At 40.4% G+C, this 19,311-nt stretch overlaps 1 protein-coding gene across 3 annotated transcripts in view; it reads left to right on the top strand.

Annotated features, from left to right (window-relative positions):
• The window catches only part of PARD3B (par-3 family cell polarity regulator beta), a 1,123,128-nt gene that overhangs the window by 1,039,319 nt on the left and 64,498 nt on the right, over positions 1 to 19,311 (top strand). For all 3 annotated transcript variants that reach the window (XM_043910301.1, XM_043910302.1, XM_043910303.1), the window contains one exon: positions 11,896 to 11,975. In XM_043910301.1, coding sequence (XP_043766236.1) covers positions 11,896 to 11,975 — 80 coding nt within the window. The remainder of the gene's footprint in view (positions 1 to 11,895; positions 11,976 to 19,311) is intronic.

Genomic DNA, 19,311 nt, shown 5'->3' with positions numbered 1-19,311 from the left:
GTTTACTTCTTCCTTTCTCCTCCTCTTTTCTTCATTCATCTTCTTAGAACTGAATTCTGCTGGGATAGCAGTCAGTTGCAAAATAATTTGGATAATATATTGGGTTGGCCAAAAAGTTTGCTTGGGTTTTCCAGTAAGATGCTATGGAAAAGCCCAAATGAATATTTTGACGAACCCAACAAGTGCAGGGCTACCGTGTGTCTGATCCAGCATTAATGGTAGCATGGGTCTGGTAACTTTATGAATGTGCATGTTGAGGTGCGTGTTTAGATCAACACTAGTTATGCCCAGTGTGCCCAATAACTCCTTCTGTCAGGTAAGCTTCTCCTGCTGCTAAGTCACTTCAGTTGTGTCCGACCCTGTGGGACCCCGTAGACAGCAGCCCACCAGGCTCCCCCGTCCCTGGGAAGAACACTGGAGTGGGTTGCCATTTCCTTCTCCAATGCATGAAAGTGAAAAGTGAAAGTGAAGTTGCTCAGTCGTGTCTGACTCTTAGCGACCCCATGGACTGCAGCCCACCAGGCTCCTCCGTCCATGGGATTTTCCAGGCAAGAGTACTGGAGTGGGTGCCATTGCCTTCTCCAAGCTTCTCCTACTGGTGTACTAATATTATTTTGAGTTATTAGAATCTTTTCTAAGCAACTACATACTTAAGGTTCCTAATGGTTTTGATTTATATTCCAGGTCCAAGTTTAAATCTAAACTATAAGAATGTTTCTAGTTCTATTTTATTTTTTTCAAAGAAATGAAAAAATTCAGGACTATATTTAAAAAAGAGCTTGAAAGGGGCAGTCTTAATGAGACTTAACCAAAGGACAGATATCATAAAAATTTGTTTAAAAACATTTTGATAGTATGTATCCTATAATTTAACAGGTCTGGTTCAAAAAACTAGTTAAACTTTCAGTTCAGTTCAGTCGCTCAGTCGTGTCCAACTCTGCGACCCCATGAATTGCAGCACACCAGGCCTCTCTGTCCATCACCAGCTCCCAGAGTTTACTCAAACTCATGTCTATCGAGTTAACCTTTAGGGAAGCTGATTAATTTTTTGTGTGTTAACTGCCACTGATTAGATGTTTATGACTTCTGTTTCATTGACTCAATAAATATTAATCAACAAGATGATATACCAGGCCTTGAGAATGCAATGGCTCAAAAAAGAGGCATTGTCTCAATTCTAATGAAGCTTACAACCTGATGCCTTGTGTAAATCAAATTAATAGCCTGACAACTATGCATGAATACTGAAGAAAATTTTTTAAAAATTAGTGTATGTAATATAGGATATTTTAAATAAAGCATAATCCTTAATTAAAGTTATTTTATTAAAAATTACTTCTGCTATACCAAAAATTAACACCCATACATATATTAATGCCCCCAGCCCTTTTAAATAAATATTGCTAGGCAACTGAAGTTCAACAATATGACTCTGATGATCATAAGTGCATTCAGAATGCTCACAGACAGTCATAATTTCACAAATTCTATCCCATTGCTGCCATAGGTTCATATGAACTTTCAGGTCTGATGCCTCGGTTATTTGTTTAAGAAATAGAGCAACAGTAACTACAGTGATCCCTGCCAACATGTGAGCAGCCTTAAGAGTGAGAGAAACACTACTTAGGGGTCAGGCACATCTCAGTTCAGATATTGGCTTTGCCACTGTGTGACCCTTTGGGTAGTTGCTTTAGCATCCTCTGAATTCTAGTATCCTCATGTGTAAAATTAGGCAGAAGTGGAAATGGTCTCATTGATTATGACTCATGACACTGTAGAGCGTTCCAGAGCATGTTCTCTTCCTAGTAACTGTAAATGGGAGTAATTTGAACTTGCCCACTGGCTAAACTACAAAAAAAAAAAAAAAAAATTCTGAAGACCTTAAAATTTTGCATTTACATTGTTTCATCTTTATAAATGCAAGTGTATTTTACATATACTAGAGAGCTTTAGACAATGAATATCTTTTATTCATTGTTTAATAGTTTAAAGAGATAATATGAACTCATAACAAATGCTGTGAACAAACTATTACCCTTTTAAGATTTAGTCATATTTTGAAGGTCAGCTTCATTTCTTTTAAGATGAGCAAAGAAGGTTGTCACAGAGTACAATAAACTAAAACAGCAGAGGAATAACTAACTCACATATTATATCCAAGAAACAATTAGAAACCAAGTTCAATAAGTACTAGATCCTAGAACCTAGTGATTAATGTAACTAACCGAAACTCCACCAAAGGGCTTTTATTCTGTTCCTTGAAAATACAGGACAGGTGAATGGACAGATTTCTTGGGGAATGCTTTTCCTAATACTGTTTTTTTTCATCTTTTCATCAGACCTTTGTCTTCTTCCAAGTAAGAGTTTATATGTCAGCCAGTGTCACAACGTCTCTATTTGTAGGTAGACAGATGGGGAAAGGAAATGAAGCGTGGTGTCTGGCTCTTTAATTAAAGACACAGAGCCAGAGTGCTCTTCAAGCTTATTGGCAAGACACACGTGCACACGTACCCACACACACTCACACACAAAGTGCATCTGATGGATGAAGCCAAATTTGTAAATTGTATCCACAATCATAGTTTCTATGGTAACTGCATCTTAGACCCGAGACACAAACAGAGCTGGGCAGGAGATGTCTGATTTTATTTTCTCCGAAGATAATCAGAAGAGAGATTGTTGAGGCTCTGGTCCCTGTTCATGTAGCTAGGACTTGGATGGTGCTAGCATAAGTTTTAACGTTTAAATCCCAGTAAATGTTTTATAACTTTATAATGTTGCAGATTGCTTTACTTTGTTATTCAGCTTTAAAATAATTATAATTATGTAGCTACATTTAGGTACTTATTAATAAGGTGTAATTGATTAACATAATGTAGAAGTTATGTACAAGGTAACATTTATAAATGTGTGTAGGTTAGAAGAGACTTTAAAGATTTGTAGCGTTGACTCTAACATTTTACAAGGAAGGAAAATTTAGGCACAAAATGGTTAAAAAGGCTTACCCAAGAGTTATTTTTAAAATATTTTTATTTGCTGTAGTTTCTCAACTAGCAGATGTTCTAAGCAAGTCTATAAGCTGAATACCCAGTTATTTGACAAAATTACTGAAATTAAATTAGAGAAAATAAACACTTCAGAAATAATGGTTTGAACGAGTGTGTACTTTTGCTTCTCTGGATAGCATATTCGTAAATACATATTTCAGGAATAATATACTTCACATCGCAAAAGGAAAATAATTGAACAGCTTATTTTGATTAGTTTCTTTTTGTTTAGATGGGATATTGTCAGTTGCCTTTCCTCCAAACTTGTAGCATTTTAACAGAATGTCTTAATATGGGAAGATTATCAAAGTCAGGATCATAACTTTTTAGATGTTTTTATTGAGTTGATTTCTTTAAAAATCTTCCAGCTAAACCTATAGCTAGGTAAAAGCAATGTAATTAAAAGAAAGCTTCTGGAAACTGCTCAAAAATATCTGTCATGATACCAACTTGAAATGAAAGGCATATTTCCTAAAATGGCATCTAAATTTTTATAGTTTGCATTTTAATCTTATGATGTGTCTGGCTGCATGAAAGTCATTTTTTGGTAATGGATCTGAGTAAGACATATTTGTAAACGAGGATGTTATGTATAGGTGAATAAGCTGTATTGCAACTTTGCACAGTCTTTCCATCACAGCAGTTTTTAAATTTCCTCAGGAAAATTGACTGATGGGACATAAATTACAACATTGGCAAAAATATGTCCTAACCTGTAGGAACTGGAAAACATGTTAATTTTGAATTGTTTCCGCTTTTTATCATCAGACATTTGCAGAAAATCTTGTGTGATTTATTCTTTTATTTATAATGAATTGTTAAAAAATGTTTGAAAGGGCATTAAATCTTCCTCTCTGCCATTAATCTGCAAGTGGGGGAACAGGGGGGTTAAATGGCCTCTTTAGTATATTGCTTTATGAAACTGCTGATTCTTGCAATGCCAGGCTAGAAATACATACTAATTTAAGGAACACAGAATGTAGGCAGCAAGCTCCTTGCTTTTGTAGAGAAAAGACTAATAGCTTTATTTTAACAAGGCTCTTAACACTCCAGCCAGCAGCAGGCATTGAGTGAATGAAATTGGGAGAACTCCCATGGACTAAAAGCATCTTAATTCAGCATTCCCTCGACTTGCCCCCTCCTCAAACCCCAAGCCCTCCTGATAGGCTGCCATAGGCTGTCATAATCCAGACAAAGAAGATCACCACGGGCAAGGCACACCAAGGTATTAGCTTTTCAACATGTTTTGAATAAGCTTTCTGAAGTTTCACTTCTGAGCAGTAGAAAGATAGATATGTCCCAAATCCAAACCTAAGTTCTAACATTACATTGTTGTAGAAAAAACTAGGTTTCTGTTATGGCTTAAGTCAAGATTATTTCTATCAGACATATATTTAGGTCATTACATTAAAAAAAAAAAAACTGCATGATACCAAGTGAGATAAAGGGCTTCTTTAAAAAATTAATTGGATCAAAGCTGCTGACCTTATTTTTTTATGATAAGAGAAATTACCTAATAAGGAGTTCTTCAAGGAGGAACAGTTCTGAGTCTTGTTGAGCATAGAGCAAAATGAGAAATGAGCTTATAAATGCCTCTGCCAGTTCTCTCTCCCCTCACTCCCTCCATAAGTGGCTTGACTTCCTAAGGACCTGACTAAAACTTATAATTAGTGCCTCTTTGGCAACCCTTCTATTTCCTACTTTCAGTTCACAGCTATTTGTGAGAATCTTTGTTCCCAACACAATAATTTGTATTGCCACCATTTCTGAGATAGTAAAAGTGATCAAATCACAAGAGGAGACTAGATAAATTATGATTTATCCGTAAATCAGATATTATATTGCCGTGAAAATTCACGTTTGTAGAAATATATCTGCTTGCACAGAAAAATGCCAATAATAAACAGCTGGGGAAAATTCTATATACCACTAAAATATTTATATATTTATAAATGTTAACAGAGGTCATCTTTGGGTAATTTAGGGAGGGAAAAAAAACTGTTAAATCTGTTTTTTAAATAATTGAACACAAATGTATTCCTATCATCTCCCTTGACTAACAAGTGTTGCTCTGAACAGGAAATGGCTTTTCTAATCTCCGTATCTTAGAGTACTTAGCACATGGCTCTCTACTTAAGAGACACTAACAAATGTTTATTTACTTGAAAGTATTTATCTCATTTTCTGAGCATGATAGCATAAGACAGTATAACCAGTGGTTGTTTATTTATTAGAATACTATAAAGATTTTCAACACCATAGAGTCTGGCTTTTTCTCCCCATCAATCCTTTGAAATCATGCTCAATAAAGCACCAATCAGCATCTCATTGCCAATTCCCACATACCCTTTTGCAGACTTTATATCAGTCACTGTTCAGTTGCAGAGAACAATATATACTCTGGCTAGTTTAAGCAGGAACAAATTTATTACACCATATTAACGGGCTTACAGAATCTTAAGGAACATTAGGAAGCAAATTCTTAGAAAAGCTTTCAGGAATGATTTCGCAAGCCACAGGACAGAACCAGGCTACCCAGGGAGCTTCTGCCATTTCTTTGAGGAAGCTTTTGGCGCCATGGGTTCAAACCCTGGGTCGGGAAGATCCCCTGGAAAAGCAAATGGAACCCCACTCTAGTATTCTTGCCTGGAAAATCCCATGGACAGAGGATCCTGGAAGGCAGGCTACAGTCCATGGGGTCCTAAAGAGTCGGATATGACTGAGTGAGTAACACTTTGGCTCCACAAGTCACACGGGAAAGGCCTATATCAGGAGCCACCAGAGCTAGGAAGGTAGAAGGTACCCCAAGCAGGGATTCACCTTTGGTGCCACCAGCTCCAAAGCTACCTTAGCAAGTGGGGGAGGGGGGGCCAGGTAAAGCTTGTCAACACACTGTATATGCCTTAGATCTTGTCTTACTGAAGCTCTTGGCTGCTTTTGACACTGTGAACCACACTCTCTTTCATGGAACTCTTTCCATTAATTCCTAAAATAACACTCTCTCCTCATTCTCTCCTTGACCAACTGCTTTTACTCAGACTCCTTCCTGGGTTCAACTTATTTTTTTCTTTGTTTTGCCTGCCCCTGAAAGTATAGTATTTCTAAGAGTGTTATTGGCATTCTCTCTTTTCGTTGCATGTCTTTTCTTTTATTCTGTCTGTAGATGCCTCCTGGGCATTCTGAGTCTTTTCCAAGGTTTCAGGTACCATCTACAGGCTGAAGGTTTCTCAATTCTGCAACTCTAGTCCAGATTTCTCCTCTATATTGCAAATTTTTATACTCAGTTATCTCTCAGACATTTCTATCAGATGTCCCAACTCAAACTTAATATATCTAAGTGTTCCAGTGTTCCCTCCTCCCACCCCTGCCGCCTAAATCTGTACTTTCTTTAGTCCCATCTTGGCAACAGCTGAAAAGCCCACCTAGTTGCTAAACTCAGTAAACTTAGGCACAATTCCAAACACATCCTTCCCATTAATTCTCAGTCAGTTTTATTGAAGTTACCCTCTTAACGTCTTCATGTTGCTCCCTTATCTCCATCCTTTTGAATAGCCCCTTGTTTAGGCCTTTATCATCTCTGACTTAGACTGTCACTGGAACTCCATACTATGACAAAAATAATCTCTCTACCCTGTCAATATGTACTATCACTTATCAAATATCACTTCTTAGTGTCTTCACCATCAACTAATGGTAAAATCAAGTTCCTTGGCATGAGCTCCTCCAAGATCCAGTCCATGTCAGTTTCTCCTGAGTCTCGGGTGACAGACGAATCTCGTCTCAGATATCCCATGTCCTAGCTTTATAACCTTAGGCAACTGCCCAATTTTCTCATCTGAAAAATGGGACAACCATTGAAGATAATTGGGAGGAATGTATGGGCTAATGCAAATAAAACATTTTACCTTGTTCTTGACACTCAGGAAGGGCCAAATAAATGTTTAATTGTAGTAATCAAAGAAGAACAAAAAAAAAAAAAAAATGGAGAGACAGTCCTTGTTCTTGGATAGACTTAATACTGTCAAGCTGTCAGCTCTTCCCAGCTTGATCTATAGAGTCAATGTACCACCAATCAAAATCCCAGCAAGTTATAAACTGATTCTAAATATTATGTGGAAAGGCAAAAGACACAGAATAGCCAATACAATACTGAAGGAGAAGAACACAGTTGGAAGACTGACATTACCCAACTTCAGGACTTACTATAATGCTACAACAATCAAAACAGTGTGGCGCTGGTGAAAGAACTGACAAATCAATGGAACACAATAGAAAGCCCAGAAACAGAGGAATATAAATATGGTCAAGTGATCTTTGACAAAGCTTCAAAGACAATATAATAGAGCAAAAATAGTCTTTTCAACAAATGGTACTGGGACAATTGGACATGCATGTGCAAAAAAAAAAATAATAAAGAATCTAGACAAAGACCTTACAGTCTTCACAAAAATTATCACAGACCTAAATGTAAGAGGTAAAACTGTCTTCTAAAACTCCTAGAAAATAACATTGGGAACAAATCCAGATGATCTCAAGTTTGGTGATGATTTTTTAGATATGACACCAAAAGCATGATTCATGATGTATTAAATATATGGGAATTCTCCATACCTTCCTGTCAATTTTGATTAAAACCTAAAACTGCTCTAAAAAATAAAATTGATTTAAAAAATTGCACTAGTGGCAATAACCATAATCGTAACCATAATAATATTAATAGTACCAGTGACATTACTGCTACCATTACTAATATCCTTCTCCTTACAGTCTCTCTTCTTTTACCGAAATGTTGACATTCCCTGGAAACACAGTGCCCTTGTTATGCTTCCGTGTTGTTTCACTTTTGCTCTCTCTACCAAGAATGCCTTCTCCTGCTACTCCCATCCCCCTCTTCCTCCTCCTAAAAAACTCCTCCTCATTCATAGTCAAGTTTTAGAGGAAACTTCAACACCCATATGAAGCTGTCTTCAACTCTCCCAGGTGGACTCTGGTATCTGTTTTCTCAGACTCCCATTGCCTCCTTCTTCAGACTGACACTCCAATAGTGATCTCATTGCACCATAATTGTTTGCAGGCCTGTCTCCTTTATATTTAAAGCAATGAAGAATTCAAGCCCCTGTTCATTGCTTTGAATGCCTAGCATGGCATTAGAATAAAGAAGATGTTTAATAATTACTAATTGAATGACTACATTAAAGATGCTTCAGTGTCAACAGAGAAGCATACAAATACATATACAATTGGAGAAGAATGGAATAATTTTTTTAATTGAAGTCTAGTTGATTTACCATACTGTGTTAGCTTCAGGTGTATAACATAGTGATACAGTGATTTAGTTATACACATATATGTGTATATCTATTTTCTCTTTTATTCTTTTCCATTTTAGCTTATTATAAGATTTTAATATAGTTCCCTGTGCTTTACAGTAAATCCTTGTTTATTCTAATCTCATACTCCCAATGTATCCCTCTTCTACTTCTCCTGTGGTCACCATAAGTTTGTTTTCTATGTCTGTGAGTCTGTTCTGTTTTGTAAATAAGTTCATTAGTATCATTTTTTTACATTCCACATATAAATGATATCCTATCGTATTTGTCTTTTTCTAACTGACTTACTTCAGTTCAGCTCAGTTCAGTCACTCAGTCATGTCCAACTCTTTGCGACCCCATGAATTGCAGCATGCCAGATCTCCCTGTCCATCACCAACTCCCGGAGTTTACTCAAACTCATGTCCATTGAGTCGGTGATGCCATCCAGCCATCTCATCCTCTGTCATCCTCTTCTCTTCCTGCCCCCAATCCCTCCCAGCATCAGGGTCTTTCCCAATGAGTCAGCTCTTCTCATGAGGTGGCCAAAGTACTGGAGTTTCAGCTTCAGCATCAGTCCATCCAATGAACACCCAGGGCTGATCTCCTCTAGGATGGACTGGTTGGATCTCCTTGCAGTCCAAGGGACTCTCAAAGAGTCTTCTCCAACACCACAGTTCAAAAGTATCAATTTTTTTGCACTCAGCTTTCTTCACAGTCCAACTCTCACATCCATACATGACCACTGGAAAAACCATAGCCTTGACTAGATGGACCTTTGTTGGCAAAGTAATGTCTCTGGCTTTTTAATATGCTGTCTAGGTTGGTCATAACTTTCCTTCCAAGGAGTAAGCGCCTTTTAATTTCATGGCTGCAGTCACCATCTGCAGTGATTTTGGAGCCCAAAAAAACAAAATCTGCCACTGTTTCCACTGTTTCCCCATCTATTTGCCATGAAGTGATGGGACCAGATGCCATGATCTTAGTTTTCTGAATGTTGAGCTTTAAGCCAACTTTTTCACTCTCCTCTTTCACTTTCATTCACTTAGTATGATAATCTCTAGGTCCTTCTATGTTGCTGCAAGTGGCACTATTTCATTCATTTTATGGCCAAGTAATATTCCAGTGTGTGTGTGTATGTGTGTTTGTGTATGTGTATACCACATCTTCTTTATCCATTCATCTGTCTATGGACAGTTAAGGTGCTTCCATGTCTTGGCTATTGTAAACAGTGAACACTGTTTACAATGTTTGCTGCAGTGAACACTGGAGTGCCCATATCTTTTCGAATTAGAACTTCCATCTTTTCCATATATATGCCCAGGAGTGGGATCGCTGGATCATATGGTAATGCTATTTTTAGTTTTTTGAGAAACATCCATTCGGTTTCAAGAACAATGTAATTTCTGATGTATAAGCATCCCATCCATCTTTAGAAGCCTGGCCTTTGTTCTTCTACTTCTGTGAAGTTTTTCCTAACACCTTCATCTGTGCTTCTGGTAGTAACATCCTGAATAATGTTGGTTCATACATTGTCCTACAACATTTTTAAATACTTCATTTCTGATCCTGGTTTTCCCAACAAGACTAAAAGTTTCTTAAAGATAAGCATCATCCTACATTTAATATAATCTAACATGCCAGTAGCTTACCAGACAAACCACAGCATATGGGCAGTCTCTCAAGACACCAGAATATTAACTGCTCCCATTAGGCCACGCCAGATCAGATAAGAACTCTGAAAATATTAACTTTGAAGTTTGGTGACCACTTGAAAAGGATTAGCTGTAAATGCCTAAAGTCACACTAATACATAAGAACAGTGCTTTTCTAACAACTAGAATTAATAATCTTTGATGTAGTTCTGGTATTTACATTAATTCTTCCTCCATAAAAAATAGGTCAAAACAAACCTTAGATAGGTGTGACTGAGAACAATACTTTAATCAATCGCTTCTTTTTTAGTGCCATTTATTTATCCCCTAACTGTCTGATACCATCCTTGCCCTTAGTCTTTGTTTAAAAGGTCAGCCATTTAAATCAGGGCTTTATCCTAATGCAGAGATTTCTGTCTCTCTGTAGCTGCTTCCAAGTCTGTGTGTACAGTCTTCATCCTACCTAGGTAGCTACTGGGCTGTCATCCTCTCAAATAATTCCAGCTCCTCCTGTTCTGTGTATTGATAAAATATAAAGAGGTTTTACATAGGCACTCTTAAGTTCCTCCTGTAATTATTTGACACCAGAAATAGTCTTTCTTACTCTAAATGTGAGTATATGCTTATTCTGCAACATCTCCCCCCAGTAAACCCTCCCTCCACACACCACCCAAGCTGGGATGGTGGTTTCCTTGAGATCTGGGACTTCTGGTAGGAAGAAAATAATTCCAGATTCAGTACTACCTAGAAAAGTTTTCTCTACGACCTTGACACTGTGACTCTGTGTCTTATGTTCACCCCTTCCATACCCATTATATGAGGGCTCCCCCAGCACAAGAGGGAGCACAGAGGTGGCCAAAAATCCACATGTGTTGACATGAACAGGTGAGGAATTGATTAGTCAACAGGTACCTTCAGATTACCTGTATGCATTTATCCCGTATGTGTTTTTAGCTGTTACGATAGATATGCAAAAACTATCAGTAAAGTCTTTAGATTCATGAAGCTCACACATTTTATTGAGAACCTACTGGGGCCAAGTCACTCAGTGCCCATCAGAATCTGAGACTTGTGGAAGAGACCTGAAGACAGGTGAACACAGGAAGTGTAATACATTGAAAGGGACAGAACCAGGAAAGACCAACACTAGACAGAAAAATGGTTGTTCGTCATCTCTCTGACAGAGCTCAGCGAGGTTCAGATGGTCAGAGAGGGCTTCACAGAATCTGTGGAAGAACTAGGTGGTTGCTACCAGTCCCAGGCAGTAAAGAAAGGTTTCATGAAAATGTATTTTTAAATATACATTCTTGTCCCAGCCAAAAGAAGCCTAAAGAGACATGATGATTCTGTGTAATATGGTGTCCTGAATGGGATCCTGAACAAAGAAAAAAAATTAGGTAAAATCTGAATAAACTATGGACTTTAGTTATCAATACAGTATTACTATTGATTTACAAATTGTAAGAAATGTACCATATGAATATGAGATGTTAGTCATAGAGAAATTGAGTTTCAGATATGTGAGAACTCCCTGTACTATCTTCTCAATTTTCCTGGAAGTCTAAAGCTGCTCTGAAAACTAAAGCCTATTTTAAAAGGAAATGAAAGCGGTCATAAAAATCTACAGAATACCCCTGGCATGGTGACAAGGAGGAGTCAGCTTGACAATGACCCTTTTTTGAAAGAAGTGACTTTGTTGTTAAATGCCATGTTTGTGGCTTGATCGTCAATTCCTATAACGATACGGAGTTCTTGCTTGCTTTTCCGTGGTTGATTTTTGGCAGGCAGCAGCAGCATTTGTGCACTGATTATAATTTTGAGATGCATTGTCAGTAACCAGGGTGCATAATGGATCTTCATCTCTAATTACTTTTCTCTCCACAGGTGTCTGGAAAGGGTCCAGATGGGAACACACACAACCTCCGCTTTGAGGGGATGGAGCGACAGTACGCCTCCTTACCCAGGTACATCACCGAGGGGTCTCCCCTCACCTTCTCACCCACACGTAGTCTTTAGAAAAATCTCCATGAAATAGAAATCTGGCTTTAAAATGAGGAATATGTTATAATTTTGCCTTACCTCCGCCAGCCGCAACCCTCATGCCATCCTCACAACTGTGCTAATAATTGAAACACTTGTGGGTTACTTTTTAAGGGAAGAAAATAGTATATCATTGCAATTGAACATGTCAGCAAGAATATTGGATTCCGAATGGAAATCCTAAGCCATTGCTATAAAAATGGTATTGAACAGCCTGCACCCAGCTTAGAGACAATAAAATAGTAAATCCTCTGTCCTAGGAATTACCCATGAGGAAGGGCATGCCAGCCTTAACCTTGGAGCTTCCTGTGGGTGTTAAAAAGCAGGAGAGAAATGTGACCCTGGGAAGGTGTTTTTCGCTTGATTTAGAACCTGGCTGAGTTCTCTGGGCAAAAGGCAAATATTGCGGAGAGGCCCTGACCTGGTGAGGGGAAGAGACCTCTGGGTGGGAACGTTCGCTTGGCAATTCTGGCCTAACAAAAGCCACTTATGCTATAACTAGACACCCTGAAAATGAGATACCATTCTCAAAGGTTTGTCCTCTTATTGGGGAGATGAAGAATAATTTTAGTCTGCAATCAGTGACACATGACAATGGAGAAGCCTTTCCAGGATGACATAGACTTCAGCGACCATGGGAGTTAAGCAAGTTGAGTGTGAGAACGTGTGAGTTTGAAAAACAAAAACAAAGGAATGTTAATGCCAGCCGGAAAACTAAAATATTACAGAATGTCCCCTTTTAAAAAGAGGGGTGCAGGTGGACCCTAAGGAGAGCCTTTCCATCATCAAACTGAGTTGTTAAAGTGCTAGCTCATGGCTGGGTTACCATTTTGAGTTGCGTGTTGACTATATTTCTGTGTGTGAATTGACAAGAATAACATCCTGAATATTACAACAGGCATAGCGTAAGTGACCATCTGCTCTTATAAATAGTATGTTGATTTTCAAAGTAATAAAATCTCAAATCTAGCAGAGAACCGATTTTGAACACTGATTGAGCAGGATACCCAAAATACAATATTTTAAAAGCTTCTGTACAACTATATTTTGTCTCCCTGATTTCTCTTTTTATATGTTGTCTCATAGTTATTTTTCTCATCCTCGATTTCTTTCCTCTTCTGATTTTTCCCCCTGGCCTAGTATTTTGTTTTCATTTTAAAAAATAGAAGTAGTCTCCAAAACTCATTTTAAATATAAAATTTCTGGCTTTCAATATTGAAGTGTGTGGAAATTGTGGTTAAGGCAGATGGAAAGTACTGTTCTTAGAAGAGGAAGAAAAAAGAAAACTGGAAACAGTTTAATGTCTTTCCTGGCCAACTTGTACTCAGACTGCGGAAATGGATTTTTTTGGGTACCAATCAAAAGCATAGACATAGCGTTTATAAGTAGAGAAATTCTGTAAATTTCACTCATTCGTTCCTTCCTCAAGTATCTATGGATCATCTACTGTGTATAAGACCCTGAGAATCTGGAGACGGGCCCCACTGTCTAGGACAGGAGATAGCAGGTCCACTTTTTGTGAGAGTGCAACCAATGCTTAGCTGAGTAATAATGAACATAAAATCCTCTGAATTTCCAACTCCTTTTTATGTTTACTAATAAGCCCTGAAATGCACCATCATGGCTGACTCTAAACACGTCTGTTTTAGGATTAAATACTGTGGAAGGAGTTTTTTGACAGAGGCAATACATTGATGCTGTTTGTGACTCTGGGGCCTGCCATCACAATATATGCATTGACAAAATCCTCCAGCCTTAAGAATATAACTGTAGCCCAAAGCGAAACATCTTAGACTGAAAACAGCTTTGACAAACAGTCCACTCATACACGTAAGACAGTGGCAAAAGGGATGGGCTACAGGTGCCGACGTACCTTTTTAGATTCCTGGTAAGAAGGAGTCATGATGGAGAATAAATAAGGCTCAGACAAGTGCATAAGCTATGCCTGGCACTGGTTTTTTTTTAATGCAGGGGCTCAAACTTGAGTTTCCATATCAACATCTAAGGGGGAGATGCAGAGAATCCCCACCCACATGCTCTAATCCATCGAGGGGGGTCCATATTTACCCAACAAGATGCAAATGCCTAAGCAGGAGACAGACTACCGGCTTCTGTGTGCCGGTGACATTTACCCCAACCTGCCCCTAGAGATTTTACTGTTCATTCAATTGAATCACACCAGCTTCACTGCTCCTTTGTCAGGGGAGTGAGGGGACCACATCTCTGCAGGCACCGGATCCCCTCTTAGTCACAGAGGTGGGGAGCTTTAAAATATTGATGGAGCTAAATTTTTAATTAAAAATAGGAAAAATTCTACTTATAGGAAGTCAGCGGCCAACCTTATTGGGGACTTAACATGCTGCTGACTGATTTGGCTCCTGTGCTGTTTGTGGAGAGCATCACAGGAGTTGTAAGATAAACTTAATAGTGTTGATTTATATGCCAGATTTGGAGCCATCAACACAGAGAGAAAATGCCCCCCAGTGCATGGAGTTGGTGAGGAGCCCTAGTCAAGGGGCACCCTGCTATGTTTTCATGGAACTCTGTCATTTTAAAGGAGGCCCGTACAGCCTGCTGCCAGGCTCAGTGACACCTGACAAAATAACGCCAGAGCCCTAGCCTGCTCAGGAAAAAAGACAGTTCCCAGCACTTGGTAGTTATGGGGTTGCCTAAGGCTGAGGGCTAAGCGATGTTAAGTGTTATTGTTAAGCAATGTTAAATCTTTTACCTCTGAAGAAAAATGACTTTATTTCTTTTCTCCTGAGGGTGCTGTTTTGGAAAGCAGAGCGTGGTTGTAATACAAGCTCGTTAGAGAGCACCAGGCTTTTCCCAAGGCCGATGTTTTACCCAGGCCGTCCGGCCCCCGCTTTTCTTTGGTAGTAAACGAGGGAAATCAGCCTCCCCCTATTCTTGCCTGACACAAATTATTACTCACCCTGGGTGAGCAGGGAAGTGGCTGTTTCCTGGGCTGCTATAATGTGTGAACAACAACGTATGTATTTTTGCAAACAGCTTCTTTTTCACTTCAGCCTCTCAGCCTCTTTCAATTCTCCCAGGCCCCATTCTGATTTTACAGACCTCCTCCTGGTCCGGCCGTTCAGCGGTAAACTCTCTCCGCTCCCATCTCCAGCCGCCATCATTCCCACCTGGCCCATCCCCGACCCCCACGGGACCCCATTATCCCTTCTCTGCAGATGGCTCTGTGCATCAGCGCATGATGTTGCTCTTCCGGTCTTGTAATCAAGTGTTGAGTCCTGAGGAGGGAGCAAAAAGGCTTTCCATCTCTTCTGTGGTCCTGCATGCAAGGGCGATGAAAGGCTGCTGGAGAAACTCAGAAAAGCATTCATTGGTTCCACTACAAAATTCACATTATCCAGCCCCAGCTGGGCCCCTGCTGCTGTCCAGAATTCCTTTTAGTCGTGCTGTCAACTCCCTTGACTGTCCCACAGTGGCCGTTCCAACCCTTTTCTGCTCCCGTGAAGTTCTGCAAAGATGACTAAGCCCCCCAGGCCCAGGCTCTAGAGATGATCTCACTTCCTTTTCTTTACGACCTTGAGACATTCAACCTTAGTTCCTCAGCTTCAGCTCCCTGCAATTCAGACTCGCTCTGTCTTCACCAACACACGCTTCCCAAGGGGAGATGTGAAGGCATGGACTTGGAGTCAGGCCATAATTATAGGCCCATCCATCACTTCTCACCTATGGGATCCTGGGCAAGGGTCCAACTGGTTCAGGCTCAGTTTTTTAATCTGCAAATTGGGGATGATATTAGGGACTCTGTATAATGCTTGTATGAGTATTAAATTCAGTGATTCGAGCAAAACTCTTAGTGAAGAAGCTGGCTGACATATTTTAAGGATTTTTTTTTTTAAATATTGTTAGTTCTTTTTAATTTTCTCTCTGGGAATGACGTGTTCCCTTTTTTAATGAGTCGGACCTGCATAGCAGAGCTCATTCTCACTGGCTTTTCAGGGACCCTACATCATCAACTACCCCTCTCTCGGCTCTATCATTAAGCCCTTGGCAGTGGCTTTCCTCCCTCTGCTTAGAACTGTGAATGCAGAGGCTCAGCTGCACAGTTCGCTGGGAGTTCCTCAGCGTGCGGAAAAGGAGAGCCAATGGCTCAGGAAGGTATGCTGGGGGCATAACTGAGGCTGAAGGATCAGCCAGCTCTTAGAGAAAGACCCGAAGTCCAGATGATCATGAAGAGGACATTACAAACTAAGGTGGCCTGCTGGGAGACAGCCGTTCTTATAGACAGGGAGCTCACATCAGGGACATGGGAGCTAACTCGGGTCTAGGTAAGAGGCCACGGCCCCTGGCCAACAAGGCTTAGATTCAGACCCAGTGTCTCCTGAGTGGTGGAGACCCACCATTGTGAATTAACCAGCAAGGCTGGACACGATGCTCTTGTCGCAGGACTGTAAGGGAGGGGCCCGCTCTTGACCGGTGGGGGGACGTCGTGGGATATGACAGAGATCCTCCTGTCGGCTCAGGACCTGACATGCTGACCAAGCCTCCAGCTGCCGGGACTCGTAGCTGAGCCAGGCTCAGGTGGCAGGCCGACCCCGTGAACTTGATTTTATTCCATCAGAGAAGACAGAAATCTTCCCTCAACCCTCCTTCCTCCTCAAATTCTCATTTTCCTACTTTTTGGGGGAAAAAATTGGCTCTCTTTCCCCACCAGCCTCTGAACTCTCACCTCTTGCCCCAGGCTTCTGACTATGCCACAGATTCGCCCAGCTGACTCTGCCTCCAGTTCTTTTTTTTTTTTAATATTGGAGTGTAGTTGATTTGCAATATTGTAGTTTCAGGGGTAGAGCAAAGTAATTCAGTTATACATAGATTTATTCTTTCTAGCCCTGTTTTCTATATAGATTCTCTCTGAGCTGCTGCCTCCATTCTCTTTTTTTTTTAACTTTAATTTTTAGATTTTATTTACTTATTATTTTGGCCACACGGGGTCTTTGTCACGGTGTACAGGCTTTCTCTAGTTGCAGGGAGCAGTAGCTACTCTTTAGTTGCGGCACACAGGCTTCTCTCGTTCCAGAGCGCGGCTCAAGGATCTGCAGGCTCGGGAGGTGTGGCACACGGGCTTTGTTAGCCCACGGCATGGGGAATCTTCCTGGACCAGGGGTCAAACCCATGTCCCCTGCATTGGCAGGTAGATTCTTTACCACTGGACCTCTAGGGAAGTCCCTCCACCATTCTTATAGGTTCAGTTCTCATCACTATGATGATGAATCCACAAAGAACCTGGCTAATCTTCATATCTCACTGCCTGCTGAAGTACCCATCCTTCTGTCTCCAAGATACCTCAAAGTGCATGCGTGTGCACTCCGTCGCTTTAGTCGTGTCTGACTCTTTGCAGCCCTGTGGACTGCAGCCAGCCAGGCTCTTCCGTCCATGGGATTCTCCAGACAAGAATACTGGAGAGAGTTGCCATGCCCTCCTCCAGGGCATCTTCCCAACACAGGGATTGAACCTGCATCTCTTGCATTGCAGGCAGATTCTTTGCTGCTGGGAAGCCCCTAATACCTAAGAGCCCCATGCCAAAACCCAAGCCCTCTGCCATCTTTCTTTAGCTCTTCCTTCTTTTAACTTCCGTAACATTGGTTTACCACTTTACCAGTGCCTGAAAACATCTTAGACTAGATTTTGATTCTTTGTTGACCCTTTCCACCGCTATTAGATTATAAATTCCTTGGAACAAAGGATATTGTTCTATACCCATTATTTTTGCACCTATCAGCAGGACCTAACATAGTTCCATATATACAGTGGGTTTTAATTACACCAGTACACAGATGAGATTTTGTTTTTATAGATTTTATATAACTAAGTTGCAGGAAAGAATTCCCCCCAAGATTTTTTACCATTTATTTCAGAGCACTATTTTCCAGTAAAAGAATTGATTTTTCTATGAGAATGTCCCTTTTCCCTAGAGTCAGTAGAAGTCCAGAAGTCCAAGTAGTTACCCACTGCTGAGCACTTATTATGTACCAGGCCCTGTTCTAAATGCTTTGTATCCACTGACTGACTTAATATGCACAGCAATCCTGTGACTCAATAGCATCCCTATTATTATCTTTATTTCCTAAGCAAGGACACAGGCAGAGAAAGATTCAGTGAAATTGCCCAGGTTCAACAGCTAGAAGCAGCAGAGCTGAGATCTGAACCTAAGCAGTCTTGACTGTGAGTTTGTACATTTAACATCTAGGCGGCTTAGATCATTCAGCTCAGAGTCAGACCCAAACTCTGTGGTTATTACCCTGTGTTATTTACTCACCTGCTTGTCATTCTCACTAAAGTGTAAGAGCCTTCGAGGACAGGGACCGTGTCTTATTCATCTTTGCATATGACACGGAACATTACTAATAGAACAGGTTAGGTAATGCCTTTCAACCGTCTCTGCAATGCTGTCATAAAATCAATTCTTTTCCCGTTCCCTGGGGTCCTTCCTCTGAAATATGAACAGTTTAATGTGTAATTGCTAGATGAACATTAAGCAATAGACTTTGCCCACCAAGAGGGGAATCCTGTTTTGTTAGAACACTCCCGAGAGTTGAAAAAGCAGTGTCTGCAAATTGGTACTTTGGTTCTTTAAGATTAAGAATAATATCTACCCAGAAGAAAAGAGATGATGATAAATTTTCTGATGCAAAGTTTCATGAGCGCTCCCGAGGAGAGAGTCTCCCTTTCCGGGACTGATGTGGGACAAAGACATGCTCAGGCCGGATCTGGCTTTAGTCCCGATGGTGCTCTCACCCGTATTACCAGAGTTACTTAAGGGGGAAAAAAGTTCTCTCTGAACAGTTCAAGCAGCTTGAGTTTAGCGTGAGAAGTTACATGCTAGAACTGATTTGAGGTAGAAAGAGCAACTCTAGAAGGAGCAAACACCTTATGCGTGCTTCCTTGGAACCTAAAATAAACCCACCTCCTAAGTCGGTGCTGGATAGGATTGTGTCCAGACTAGAAGAACACAGCAGACTTACACTTTAACGTGTCAGTTGGCTTGCTTGGTGGGTTTCAGCTTTCTCACCTGCATCCGCCTTTGCCCAGCCCCAGGAAGACGCCAATCACAAACCTACGGCCAACTTTGAAGCCTGCAACATGCACAGCGCCCACTAGCTTATCATATCCGCAGAGACATTTACTCACTGCTTAAAGACACTCTGATCTCACTCGTTCTCATCTGCAGTTAGCCTCCACTCTGTTCACAACTATTGAATCTTCCTTTGCCAACCTTGCCTCACTTTG

This window comes from Cervus elaphus, chromosome 8 (genome assembly GCF_910594005.1).
Source record: "Cervus elaphus chromosome 8, mCerEla1.1, whole genome shotgun sequence".
Taxonomy (NCBI): Eukaryota; Metazoa; Chordata; class Mammalia; order Artiodactyla; family Cervidae; genus Cervus; species Cervus elaphus.
This window is presented reverse-complemented; position numbering and strand designations above follow the sequence as displayed.